Below are 13,826 nucleotides of genomic sequence, written 5' to 3'. Positions count from 1 at the left end.
GGCTGGTGCGTTATAGGCTTTACATCTGATTTCCAGGCTGTTTAAGCAGTTGCAAGGGCTTAAGGTGAAGATGTAGCTATAAATTAGAGACTGCTTTGGTTACTGGTGTGTTATTCCCAATAAGGGACATGGTCCCTCTGGAGCATGGGAAGAGAGACATTTTGCTGAGGCTGGGTTCTGTTAACCCCCAGCTCGGGGATGGGCTTTACTACAATGAATAGATGTGGAGAGCTGGTTTGCTTCCTTATAGTAAGATCCTTGCCCCCCCCTACACACACACCCTGTGGTTTGGTTCTGCAAATATTTGATGGTGCACATTTCCTGGTACGCCACGAGCAGAGCACTCGGTGGCAGCAAACTCCTGTTTCAGGGTCAGGTTTAGCCAAAAAAAGTGCAGCTTTTAGCCCAAACCTCAACCTTTGCAGGCGAGAGGAGCTGTGGGGTTTGTGTACCAGGTCCCGCAAGTAACGGCTGAGATTTCGGGATGGTGGTTTTGGTGTTTCTTTGGTGTTTGTGTTTTTCCATGGGCTTGCACAGAGAGGCAGCAACTCCCCCGTTAAATAAATCCTCATTTCCCTTCATCTCACCACTTGTTTTTCTTCCATTTATCTCTCAACCTCAGCTTCAGCTATAGTGTGTTTCGTGGGTAAAGCCTCTGATGTAAGCACCTTTATCCCAACGCATTCCAGGGCTTATGGGACACGGGTTAAAACGGCAGCCAACTGAATGGAGGAACTGCCTAACTAGAGAAATGGAATGCCTGCAGCTTGGCTTTTGCCTCTGGAATGCTTGAATCACCCCACCTGAATAAACACGCCTGGTTTGGGCATCCAACCCCACCACCGATAGCATCAGCGGCGAGAGGATGCCGTTGGGATGCTTCTTCCTTTCCACCTCTCAGAATACATATATTAATGGATAACTGTTTTTACAAGAAGCCACCTGTTTAAACAGGACAAAGCTTTGCTTTTAATACATCAAAACACTAATAGCAAGGAAAGATTGCCAAACAGGGCTTCTGCCCATGGGGTCATTTATAAACCAGGGTGGATACGCGTGGAACATCTAAATGCAGCTTCCTCACTACCATTCCCTGCTGCAGGTGTATTTGTTCTAAGGGGTGTAAGTAGCTGCTCTGTGAAAGTGAGTTAAACCCAGGGCTATTGCAGAGAGGGCTCTGCCTTACAAAGAGCGATAATAACCCTTACCTCTGGCCCAAGGGGACAAGTAGGGGTTAATTATTTAGCATCATAAAGCACTCGCAGGGCTGGGGATGAAAGTGGGAAGTCTTCTTAGGAATAAACTACATTTTATAAGAGGCCTGGTCCTAGAATTCCTGGTTGGAATATGGGGGATGAGCAGCGGATCCCCCAGGGAGCATCCATCGCATCCATCGTGACCTGGGGGGCACAGAAAAAGAAGTGTTTTGGGGAAATGAATCTGTTTTGCAGTGTTTCATGGCTGGGGATGTGCCGAGGGATATGGGGACCTGGGGTGGGGAGGATGCCCCATACAGCCTGCAGGAGGTGGGTGATGGGGCAGTCGATAGAAAGGGATTGAATCATTGCAATGAAATGGGAGAAAATAATGATTTGGGGTGGGGGGAAGCCAGTTCTTCAAGTCAGGGATGAGTTTTGGGGCAGAAAACTGCAAATCAAAGCACCCTGTGTGCGCAGGGGTGGGGGTTATTGATGTGTCCGGGGTGACCCTTCCCATCCGTGTGGGGTTTGTGAGGCTGCCAGCACCCAGGGCGGGCAGGGAGGAGGCAGGTCTTGCAGGCAGGGGAGGAGCACAGCCTACCTGGGCGCAGGTGCTGCAGCGGGATCACCGGAGCAGGTAAGGCTCCATTGGCCAGGACCGGTGTGGGAAGGGGGTTTCATGTTGGGAAAGGGCTGGGGAGGGGGGAAGAAAGTCACCTCAAGCCATGGCAATCACCCCCTATAGCTGGGAAAGGAGGGGACCCCCCTCGCCTGCCCTTTGGGTGGGTAAGGATGGGGAATCCCAAAAGCTGGCATCTTGTCCCCATAGAGAAGGAGGAGAGGGGTTGGGGTGGGTGAGCCTGCACCCATCCCCATGGGAAAGCAAATTGTGGGCGTCATGGGGGAGTGCGCTCTGTTCTCCTGGACCCACCACAATGGGGCGTCCCAGTGCCCTGGGGTCCCCATAGGATGGGGCACAGGGGGATTTGGTGCTGTCCCCTGCGGTGATGGGACGGGACGGAGCAGCCCCGTGAGCGTGCAGCAGCACTGCCAAGGAGGAAGTGGAAAAACAAACACCGTGGGGCTTAGAGGCAGGCCGAGGGGAGCGTGGGTCAGGCGGGGGCCAAGCAGTGGCCCCCAAACCCTCCCAGCCCTTGGCACTCGCAACCAAATCACATGCAAAAGCTGTGCCTGAAAGCTAAACTCAAATCACTGCTGCGGGCACCCAACCAGCAGCTCCCTCCCTGCAGGGCTGCCCAGAAAGGTCTCTTTTAATGCCCCAGAATGAAGAGTCCCAGGGTGCTGTAGGGAAAGGCTTTTTCCTCCTTCCTACCTCCTAGTTGTTGTTGCAACAAGTAAGAACATCTCACTTGTGCGGCACAAGACGCACGCACCGAGGCACGCAACGCATGCAGAGGTTTATGTCTGGCAGCCACAGCGACCTATTAAAGGCAGTGGTAGCTGCAGCGCTCCACAGGCTTAGCCTGATGTGTTGAAGGTGAACAACTGGATCTATCTGGGGTACGGTGCAATGGAAACGGGTTCTTTGGTCCCTTGTCATGGGCAGTTTTCCTTGAGGGATGGCGAAGGCGGTTGGGAGGAGCGCGTTGTATTGCATATACAGTCTTAGGCTGAGACCTTGAACAATACCCATTTTTGCTGCGTTGCTGGTGGTGGTAATGCCAGTTTTGAGTCACTGCTTCATGTCGGGACTTGTGAGGCTATAGGGGTTGGAGGAGTCAGGGTTGTTCCATCGCCGCACATCACGGCTTGCTGCGTCCCATGGCACCCAGCACCTCTAGAAAGCCCTTTAATCTCTCAGGCACCACACAGAGGCAAAGAGAAATGGCTCATTTCCCAAACCAGATCAGTTTCAGTCAGACCTCATTGCCTTAAAGCCACAACTAAACAAATGCAGGTCATAAAGAGAAGCCAAAGGGTGACCAAGTGCCCGCTCCGAGCTCCTGTAATCGAGATGGCTTTGGGCAGTTTGTTTTATTTCTCAGCTTTCCCTGCTGGGCTGTAGCTCAGAGCTGCTTTTTGCTGCTTCCCTGATGGGGAGGCTCAGCACAGGGGTAAGGATGGAGACTTATAAAGCAGGGACTTACAAAACAGAGGGATAAAAGAGAAGAGCGGTAGCAGGCAGAGAGCAATATAACCTTTCCATCACCAGCTTTTCAGTCTCTTTTTCCAGTGGGTCCATTGCGTCTGTTGAATAGACCTCAGGTCCAACATCCCAAATGTGAGGCTTTAGTCCCAGGTTGAGCTTCCAGGTTGATTTCATCCCATGGCCTTTGTTTTTGGGTTAGCTCGGTCTATCTCAGGTGTCGGGACATGATGGTCCTTCAGCTATTCCCCAGCAATTGAGCCTAACGGGCTCCAATGGTGATGACTGATAGTTTTAAACCCAGGTCTAAAGCCCCTGCTGACCCTTTAGAGGCAGAAAAGCTGCTTTCCTGCTTTTGCAGACGTGGTTGGGCTCACGAGCGTTAGCAATGAGGACCATGATTGCTCAGTGTCACCGTGAGCGCTCCCCGGTGCAGATGGGGGCAGTGATAGAAGGAAAACCAATGATAATGGGATGAAATGGTTCAGAGAGGGGTTTTAGCCTGACATTAATGCATTAGGGATCCAGCTCCCAAGGGAGATAATGGAAGTGCTGCTATGATTACGAGTGCCTCTGCAGACAAGGAAGACAGTGCTGGTAATGGAGTGCGGCAGCGGAAACAGGAGGCAATGCCTCTCCTGACACCTCCTGGGTGTCTCCCCTGCCATCGTTCTGCCCACACAGACGTGGTTATCTCCCCTCTATGTTATCTTCTCCATTCAGCCCCCCAGGTAGAGTATTGAGGCTGTGGGGTTATGAGCAGACCCAAACCACATCTACAAGGTTGGAAATCGCTTCCTTATTTCCAGCTCCACGCCTCGGCGGCATTCCCCAGCTCAGCCTTTGTCTTTATTGCAAGCCAAGGCACTTCCCTTCTCCACTGAGTCAGCACTTCCCTGGGGAGCACCCTTGTCACCCCAGAGCCAGGGAGCAGCAGGTCCCACTGGGAGCAAACCAGCTCTGATGAGTCCGAGCTGCATCATCTGCAGGGGTTGAAGGGTTGAAGGTTAACAGCAGGAGCTGTTTCCAATGGTGAACTTTAAACTGTGATTTCCAGGCTGGGGAGAATAGAAGTGATGCCCCGACGTTATCGCTGCTCTAATAAAACCATTCCAAAAAGCCCTTATTAAAGCCAATGTGACCTTTGGAAAACATAAAGGGTCCAGGGTTTAGGTGGAAACAGATTATACGTGGCTGCCACAGTAGGGCAAAAGGAGGTGAAAGCCTAACTGGGCTCCTCTCCATCCTCCCCGCTGCTTCAAACACTTCCCTGGGTGGTTGGGTGCGTGAGCTATAAACCAAGAAGAAGCCAGCTCCTTTGGGAGGTGGTAAGAGCAGATGAAAGAGTAAATCATTAAGCAAGTGCAGTGCACAGCATTGTAATAACCAGGGGGCAAAGTGCACTAATTACAAGCCAGCAGGGACGTGGGCATGTTATTAAACACAGGTTGGATGAGGAGGGAAGGGAAAAGTCAGGCTGCGCAGGGATGCTCTGCAATGGTGGCTGCTGCTCCCAAGCCACAGCATCAGCTGGACCTCCAGCTTTTTCCTTTCCCCAGTGTGACTGATGGCAGCCAAAGTCTCGTTGCATTTGGAGCAGGAGGGATACGGAATGGATTGGATTGGAAGGGGGCTTAAAGCTCATTCAGCTCCATGCAGCAAGGACACCTTCCACTAGAGCCAGGTGATCCAAGCCCCTGTGTCCAACCTGGCCTTGAACACTGCCAGGGATGGGGCAGCCACAGCTTCTCTGGGCACCCTGTGCCAGCGCCTCAGCACCCTCCCAGGGAAGAGCTTTTGCCTAAGAGCTCATCTCAGTCTCCCCTCTGGCAGGTTAAAGCCATTCCCCTTGGCCTGTCCCTGCATCCCTTGTCCAAAGCCCCTCTCCAGGTTTCCCCTTTAGGCACTGGAGCTGCTCTAAGGTCTCCCCTTAAGGAGCCTCCTCCAAACGAGAGCTGTTTGCTCCAGGGCACTCGTTGAAAACAGAACAGTTTTGCTTGGGTTTTCCCCCTGTGCTCACCTCTTGCATGTTTCCAGAGGAGGAAGAGAAGCAGGAGGAATAGTTTTGCTGGTCACGCGTCCCAGATAAGCCTCCCTGCTTCCTGCTGCTGGGCCATCGGGCAGGACAGAAGGCAGCAACCCCAAACCAGGCCCTGCTGTTGCACCGGGCTCACCTCATCTCACATCAGCCAGGGTATTCCTTCTCCATGTAAGTGACCATAAAGTTTCTCTGCTTTGATTGATCCGTGTACCATAGAACGGCTGGGGTTGGAAAGGACCTTATCCTTTAGATCATCCTATTCTGACTGCATCAATCTCACGTGGGAAACTACCAGGTCCCATCCAATATAGCTTACAAATAAAACTGCTGGAGCTAGATCATGGAGCTACATATATTACTAAGTGTTGTTGTGGTAGTGTTGGAATTATGGCATTAATATGGCTTGATATGGCTGCAGTGTTTCTTTGGTACTCTGGGATGGGTTTAGTTGTGCTTTCAGTCTCCGTCCTGATGTTATACCAGTGTATATGTGATGGGATTCTCTGCTCGCCCAGAAATGTTCCAGCCATCTCCCTGGCTCACTTATGCTGCTCCCTTCACCACAGGGATACAGGTGGATGCTCTGATTCCCTGCTTGTTTCTTTCCAAGTCCTAAACAACCTATTGTGTTAATGCACTGGACTGTGCTGGCAGTGCTGGTGACCGGAGTCTTGCTTTGATTCTGTGTTTAATTACCCAGTGTCAATAAATCTCTCCCTTTAAATCATGCCTGCAAAGCTGCTAGAAAGAAAACAGCATTTCCATGCACAGCTTTTTCACTCCTGCATTAAATCCCCTCCTAAATGCATTGGCATGAACCCCACCGTGATAGCTCATAGGTGTCCTGGGACCGGCCCCGTGTGAGCCGCAAGGACATCAGCTCTGTCTGCGTGTCGCTGCATGCACCGGGGTGGTGTTTGCATGGGGAGGCAATGTTTGCTCACCGTGAGCTGTTGGATGAGGTGGCTTGGTTAAACCAGTTCGATTCGGGCAGGTTGGCTCCAGGGGCTTTAGCAGGTCTGATCTAACCCAGCACATTTGCAGGCCCAGGGACAGCTTCCTATGGGAGATGGTATCTGCACACAGGAGCGCTCCGGGGCTTCAAAGGTGTCCCTGGGACAACCTGACCTCAAATCAAAGCCTCTCAAAGGCCGGCAGCACAAGCCAGTTGTCCTTTATGAAGGAGGGAGGCAGCAGCAGAATAAGTGGTGGAGAGGCACTGGCAAAGAGAAGCTCCATTGCTAAATGGAGAGGGAAGTCCTAGGCACTGGAAACAGAGCCTTTGCTATCAATTAAAACATCCTAATTGACCAGCCTGACACAACTGACCTGTGAGGGCACCAAGGCAGGGCCCCAGAGGTACACTGGAGCCCACAGGACAGAGTTAATAGTTAATAGTTTCTCTTCCTAATGAAGCAAAGCAACAAATGGCAAACGGGAGCTGGCTGGGTTAGGATTGCACTAATTCCCCTAGGAAACGGCTCCCTGGCTCTACTGCCTAGCTTGGGCTCTGCATGGGGCAAATCCCAGCTCAGTGATGCTCCATGGAGAGAAGAAGGGATGGGAGGAGGTGCTAAAAAGCCCACCCTGGAAGGGAACCCCCATTCTTCCCATTGCTATGTCAAAGAACTGGTGTAAGCTGTATCATGACATGGCTTTTCCTTTGCCTTGCAGACAGAGGAGGTTGTCAGGATGGCAAACTTCAAGGGCCACGCGCTTCCAGGCAGTTTCTTCCTGCTCTTTGGGCTCTGGTGGTCGGTGAAATACCCGCTGCAGTATCTCAGCCAGAAAGTGACTAAGAAATCCCACAGGATTTATTGCTTCCAGCGTGTGGACGCCATCGAAGGGGGACTCAAAATCATCTTTGCTCTCATAGGTAAGGGTTATATTTTAGGGGTTATGCTGGTAACTTCCCAGCCAGGAGTGATGCCTGAACTGGAGCCCTTACTCATAGAAACTACATGTGGAAGGACGAGCCTTGGATGTTCATCTTGATCTCTAGTAGGGATTGATGTGAAAAGGCCAAGTCTCGTGTCCCTCTTCAAACTGAGCTACCACTAATAAAGCCAGCCCTGATTTTGATATCCAGTCCCTTCTCCTTCATGCAAAACCACCCCTTCTTGCTTCAGAGCCACCCCAACAGCAATGAGTCAGGTCAACCATCACTGCAAATGAGGCATGAGGACCACGGGCTCTCATGTGTCCATGCAGGGATGCTGGCAGAGCAGTTCGTCCCGGATGGTCCTCACCTGTACCTCTACAGCGGGGAGAACCGTGACTGGGTGAAGCTGATGAACTGGCAGCACACCACCATGTACCTCTTCTATGGCCTCTCTGGGGTGGTGGACGTCTTCACCTACCTCTCCCCATTGGTGCCACGGGGACTGGATCGCCTCATGCTGTCTGTGGCTGTGTTTGTTGAAGGTTGGTACAAGGAGATGCTTCGTTTGGGGAGGGATGCTGAAGGGTGAGTCAGAAAGGGACCAGAATGTGCCAGGATGAGATATTGCCCTGAAGATAGGACGTACTGTAGGTGATGTATTATGAGAGCGAGATGTGAAATACAGGCATCAATAGGTCCTGGCTTTGCTCGGTTTGGGGTTTCTGGGGTGGCAGCGGCACAAAGCAGCAGGCTGAGTTTCCTCACCATGATAAATAGCTGGAGGATGCTGCCTTTATCTTCCATCTACAGAGCTGTTTGCGTGCCTCTCTTCTCCCTCGAGAGCCATTAATTGCACTGCTGGCATTGTCATCCTCATCTGCTTGCATTGCACGTGGCAAACTCAAGTGACTTATTCCATCATGGATCTCATTTTGTCTTCAGGCTGTCTTGCAAGTCACGAGTCAGGATTTCAGGCCCCTCTTGGAGCACGCAGGCAAAAGGCACTGGGAAATGAAGGTCTTGTTTATGTAGAAAACCCATTAAGGAAGGCACTGCTCCTGTTATTTTCCCTTCCCTCATCCCAGTGGTTTTCCAAGCAGCTCAACAGGCACCATTTGGTACATGAGAAAAGGAAATCTGTGTCTACAGCTCTCAAGAACATGGTGAGGTTTCAGCAGTAGAAAAGCAGGACACAGCAGGACCCTGACCATGAGGAAAGGGTGATCTGAAGAGGTGAAGAAAACCACCTCTGTTCTCCACATGTTGCTCAGATCCTCCTGCCCCAAGGTTGCGCATCGCATCCCTCTGGGATGGTGGGGTGCCAGGAGACCCGAAGGGATGGTGCTATGTGGAGTGCCTTGTTTTCATGGTGGCCTGCCTCAGTTTGCCAGCCAGGCAGGTGATTCTCCCTGCCAGGGCTCTGTGGTCATGGTTGGAGTCACTAACTCTAACCTGGTATTTTGCAGGGTGTCTCTTTTATTACCACGTCCTTCACCGCCCTATGCTGGACCAGCACATCCACTCCCTGCTCCTCATCGCCATCTTCGCAGGGGCCTGCAGCACCATGCTGGAGGTCTTCCTGCGTGACAACATCGTCCTGGAGATGTTCAGAGCCGGTGCCACCATCGTCCAGGGCACGTGGTTCTGGCAGGTGGGTTCTCTGATGGAGCAGGGCAGCGAGGTAGGAGAGCAGCAGGCAAAGAGGAGCAGAAGCCGCACATCATACATCAATCGCATGTCTCTGAAGGATGGGTTATGCCAGGCTCGCTTCATAAATAGATCATAACCCCCAATGCAAATGTGCTTATCACTGGTCATCCCTGCTGGCTGCTGCTGCTGAAGTTGCTGTTTGTCTTGGCTTATGGCTTCTCAGGGGGGGAAGAGCCCATGCGAGCGCTCCCAGGGAGCAAACAGGATCTAACAACCAAGTCCTAATTGCTTAATGTGCCTAATGCACCCTGCAGCACTCCCTCTGGTTTAGTGGAAAGATGCAAACCCCACCGAGCAATGAAATACAGGCAACTGCTTGCTCTGGTAGGAGGTGGAGAGGCAAAGAGCTCAGGGGGAGAGAAGCACTCCCAACACTAAGGTGCCAAAGAGAAATGTGAGCTCCCTCCTCTTTCTCAGCTGCCCTAACTCAAACCAGGCTTTATTCAGAGGTTAAAGACTGGGCTGAGCTTGTAAAGTGCTAAAGTGGGAGGTTTTAAAGGAGTCTGCAATGCAGTGGGACAATAGTGGTGTGGGTATTGCACAGAATAAGACCACAGGTGCAGACTTGCTTTGTGTGGTCTCTCACTGCAAGGTTGGACTTCCACTGTCCACTTCCACGGTCACCACATGGGTCATGGTGATGACAGAGATGGACACAGGGCACATACACTGGTTTCCTTTCCCCCCCACCCCAAGGTAATGCGTTGCTTGTTCCACCCAGATCGGTGTCGTGCTGTTCCAGCCATGGGGAGGCCCAATGTGGGATGAGAATGACCACAGCAACATCATGTTCCTCACCATGTGCTTCTTCTGGCACTGGGCAGCCGCCGTGGCCATCCTGGCTATGAACTACACTCTCACTTACTGGTATGGCTGGGGCAGGGATTTGGGCTGGAGTGGGATGCAGATGTACTCCAGCCCATCCTGGAGGACAAAGAGCTGAGTACTCCTCACTACAGCAAGTTCCAGGGCACAGTCCCAAGGGTGCACGTGATGTGTTGAGCGTACAGAATGCGAACCAGTGCCAGCAAGAGGCACGGGCATTAAATGGGAAGCCAAATGACAGGGACCCCGAAAGCTGGGCCTGGAAATCACGCTGTGTTTTTGCTATGCTGGAAGTCAAACTCTGATTCAACAGAGCAATCAAAGCGTTACCAGGACTCCCTGACACTTTGTCCTGTCCTTTGCAAGGGTTTGAAAGCTGGTGACAGTCACTGAGCTACAACAGCACTGTCTGATGGCTAAAATAGCACCAGCCCCCAGCATGGCTTTTCCAACGGATGGGAAGGGGGCATTATCCCACTTTCAGGGGTGCTCCTATGGCCAATGGACCTCTAAGGGATGCTGCATGGCTTGCTGAGACATGGTTGGACTCAATCCCCAAGGTCTTGTCCAACTTAGTTATGGCTGCCCCATCCCTGGCAGTGCTCAAGGCCAGGTTGGATGGGGCTTGGAGCAAGCTGCCCTAGTGGAAGGTGTCCCTGCCCATGGCCATGGAACTGGATGAGCTTTAAGGTCCCTTCCAACCCAAAGCACTCCATGATTCCATGGCTGACAGATGGGGTAGTCTAGGCAAGCAAATAGACATTAAACAGAATAAAATCCCCTCAATTCCCACCCAAACAGCATCTTGGGAGCTCTATCATAGTTTCTTCTCTTCTGTATTCAGTACAAGTGCATTGGGCTCCCTTGAGCATTCCGGTGAGTGGCAGCGGCTGGGGGTTCTGCTAACAGTGATTTACTGCTCGTGTGTTCCAGCTGCATCCAGAGGTGCAGGGCAGGCAGCGGGGAGCCCTACATCAGCCTCGGGGTCCGGCAGCAGAAGCGTGACCCCAGCTCCCAAGCCACCTTCTTGAGTGCATCCGATGAAGAGTGAAGAGGGAGCAATCGCCTGCTCCAGAGACGTGAGGAAGCTGCTTCCTAGAAGATAAAACCCCAACGCCAATGGGAGATTCCTGCTTTGGGAGAGCAAGGGGAGGTGGCACCGTTCTGCTGCTGGGAAGCACGCAGCGGGGAGCTGCCCTCCATCCATACCCCAATATTGGCCCTTTCTAAGCCAGCACTGGGTTTTAGCCACACAATTAGGCATGGGAATTGGACGTGAAGAGATCGCTTCACCCCACGGGTTCCCATGTGTGCTCCTGTGGTGATGGAGGGCACCCTTTCACCCGACTTTTCCAAGGGCATGGAGGCTCTGACCTGCTGTCCTTGGAGTCAGGGACACCCCCAGGCTGAGACCACGTACCTCTGGAGCAAGGCATCACCCCAAGGAGGAAGAGGAAGAGCGTTGAGTGTGAGCTGATGTCAGGTTTGCACCACCACTGTGGCTCGGCTGTGTACAAAGCAGGTTTCATTACGGAAGCACTGAGCTATTGAGCACTGAGCTGTTTGTAGTTTCCCTGTCCACTTACAGGCTGAAAGAGTGAATAAATGGGAAATAAAAATCCCCCCTGAGCTGACATCCTTACATTGAAGACTGATGAATTACAGAGTGTGTGATAACAGCTTCGGCAAGCCCATCTCTCAGACCTGCAGAGCCTGAAGGACTGTAAGACAGGCGGCTAAGCAGCAGGCATTCACAAACCATCCTGGTTTTCCATTGGGAATAACACAATGTGAGAGGAAACAGGCACACATTTTGCTTTGAGCCTTCCTTTGCCAACTAATTCCTTGCAAGGGAAGGGACTGGAAATGTCCTCAGTAGGAGGAAAAGATGCATATAGATATATATATATGGATGGATGGATGGATGGATGGATGGATGGATGGATGGATGGATGGATGGATGGATGGATATGATAACCACCAGCCCAAGGTGAGCTGCATCTGTCCACGTCTCAGACCCTGGGGCTAGAAGGATGCTCTGTGCAGAAGCCTCCTCCCTGATGTCTCCCAGAGGAGGGATGGATGGCAGCTGGGCTTGTGCTTGCTCATGACTGTAAGAGGAAAGCAGCTTTTGCTCACACGCAGGGAAAGCAAAGCTCCTCTTTGAGCATCCTTGTGCAAAGCCTCTTGCAGAATAAGGGGGCTCTAACCTGGGTTTTATTGCTTATTCACAGTGCTATGAAGCCTAACCGGCTCTCCTTGGACCCCAGCTTCCCTCTGTTGCCCCCACTGAGATGGTTTCTTTTGGCAGGCCTGGATCCCCGCGTCATTTTCCCCTTGGGAAACACTCCCGGCATCCCTATTCCCATCCAATAGCCACATGAGGGCAGCACCAGGCAAGGCTCCTTCACCGTGCTCCAGGCTGGCTGAGGCTGCAGTCAGTCCCCATGCCGCCACCCTCGCTGAAAGCAGGGGTTATTCCCACCGCAGGGAGCACAGAGGAAGGCTGACCTTGCTATTCCCTGCTTGTGAAGGTGGGAGAAGGTTTATCCAACCCTCCCCTGCTCTTTTGGCTGCTCCTAATGGAGCTGCTGCCCCCTTTCACCCCGAGGTTTTCTTTGTCTCTTGTCGCTGCAGGGCCACAAGAAGCTTTTTCCCTGTGTCTGGAATAGCCTCATGCATCCCTGCTCCTGCAAACACCCCAGCACCATCAGCATAGCGCTTCCTGATTTGTTTTCCAGCTCTGGGGCACATTCTTTCCCAAGGTATGAAGGTCAGCCAAGGAGCAGGGATGCAGCCTGTGGTTAAGTGGGAGAATACAGGTGATGATCACTTCTGGAGCAGGAATAAGCATGTTCCTCTTAGCTTGGAGAAAACCATGTTTGTAAAGAGCTCAGCTTTTGGGGCCAGTTGTCCTGCATCCTGATTTTCACCATATAAACTGAGTTATTACCTAGTGTCTTTGCACTGGACCCACCGGAGGGGAATGGGGTATATGTGTAGTCAAAGGCAGCTCTGGTTTCAAAAGGCCTCATGAAGGTTGCTGGGTGCATGGTGAGTGGTCCAGAGATGCTTTGTTATATAGCGAGGTGCCCCCACCAGCTGCCATTGCACTGATTATATGTGTTATGGTATAGATGCTAAAGGGAGCATCGCTTTGAGCCAGGACGGTACTAAAGGGAGTAGTGCTTTTAACACAGCCTTAGCATCACCCAGTCGTCCTGGACCATCAGCTGAGTTACCAGTCAGCCTTTGTACTGGACCCATTGGGTTGAATAGGGGGTATATTCATAGCCAGATCCAAAGCTGCTTTTAAAAGGCCTCATTTCCCTGGCAGAGATAGGATCTGCTGCTGCCACCCTTCCTGGCCACCTTTATGTAAGCTGAAACGATGGTGTAGGCAGCAGAACAAGCCCTGCCTGTGCTGTTAACCGCCTGCTTCACCTCCTCTGGTGCCTGTTTATGAAAGGCAGCGCTCGCATTCGTCATAACAATAATAACACTCTGCACTTCCCAAACACCCATCCATCTGCAGCGCCGGGGCTGCTGGCGAGCTTGTAATTACACCGTGCCTCCCCCCACCCCCGGGGAGGCAGGCAAACATTATCACATCTTCCCCATTAGCTGGATGGGGAACCTGCAGGGAGAGGATGCTGCGCTCCCAGCTGAGGGGAAGGGAAAAGAGGAGGGCAGTAATGAAATGCGCTTTGGGGTTTAGCTTGAGATCATTAGAGGGGTTGGAATGGGATCATTAGAGGGGTAAGAGCAAGTCAGATGCAGATCTGCATCCCTCCGTGTCTCCCTGGGAGGAAGAGGACATCAGGGTCGTATATAGAATGGTTTGGGTTGGAAAGGACCTGAAGATCATCCAGTTCCAACCCCCTGCCATGGATACCTCTCATATCCTTAGGGATACTCCACATCCCTAAGGAGCTGTGATGGAGCTGCATCCATTGGCACCTGCAGTGGTGTGTGAGTGACCTGCTCTGTGATTCGGAGGGAACATTGCCATCCTTTCTCTGGGTACCCCATGGTGTTCCCATCCAGGTGTCATAGTTTTAT

The 13,826-nt window shown here is 52.1% G+C and overlaps 1 protein-coding gene across 1 annotated transcript; it reads left to right on the top strand.

Annotated features, from left to right (window-relative positions):
- Window positions 1-1,627: 1,627 nt before the first annotated feature.
- LOC134163052 (transmembrane protein 45B-like) lies at window positions 1,628-11,398 on the top strand. Its single transcript, XM_062617590.1, is given in 7 exon segments — window positions 1,628-1,744; window positions 1,747-1,836; window positions 7,022-7,223; window positions 7,559-7,771; window positions 8,696-8,880; window positions 9,661-9,806; window positions 10,698-11,398. Coding segments are annotated over 7 exon segments (1,071 nt in total). The 3' UTR covers window positions 10,816-11,398.
- The last annotated feature ends 2,428 nt before the right edge of the window (window positions 11,399-13,826 follow it).

This window comes from Pezoporus occidentalis, unplaced genomic scaffold (genome assembly GCF_034315485.1).
Source record: "Pezoporus occidentalis ecotype Australia unplaced genomic scaffold, CSIRO_AGI_Poc_V1 ctg199, whole genome shotgun sequence".
Lineage (NCBI taxonomy): Eukaryota > Metazoa > Chordata > Aves > Psittaciformes > Psittacidae > Pezoporus > Pezoporus occidentalis.
The sequence above is the reverse complement of the archived record's forward strand: the minus strand, read 5'-3'. Positions and strand labels throughout refer to the sequence as shown.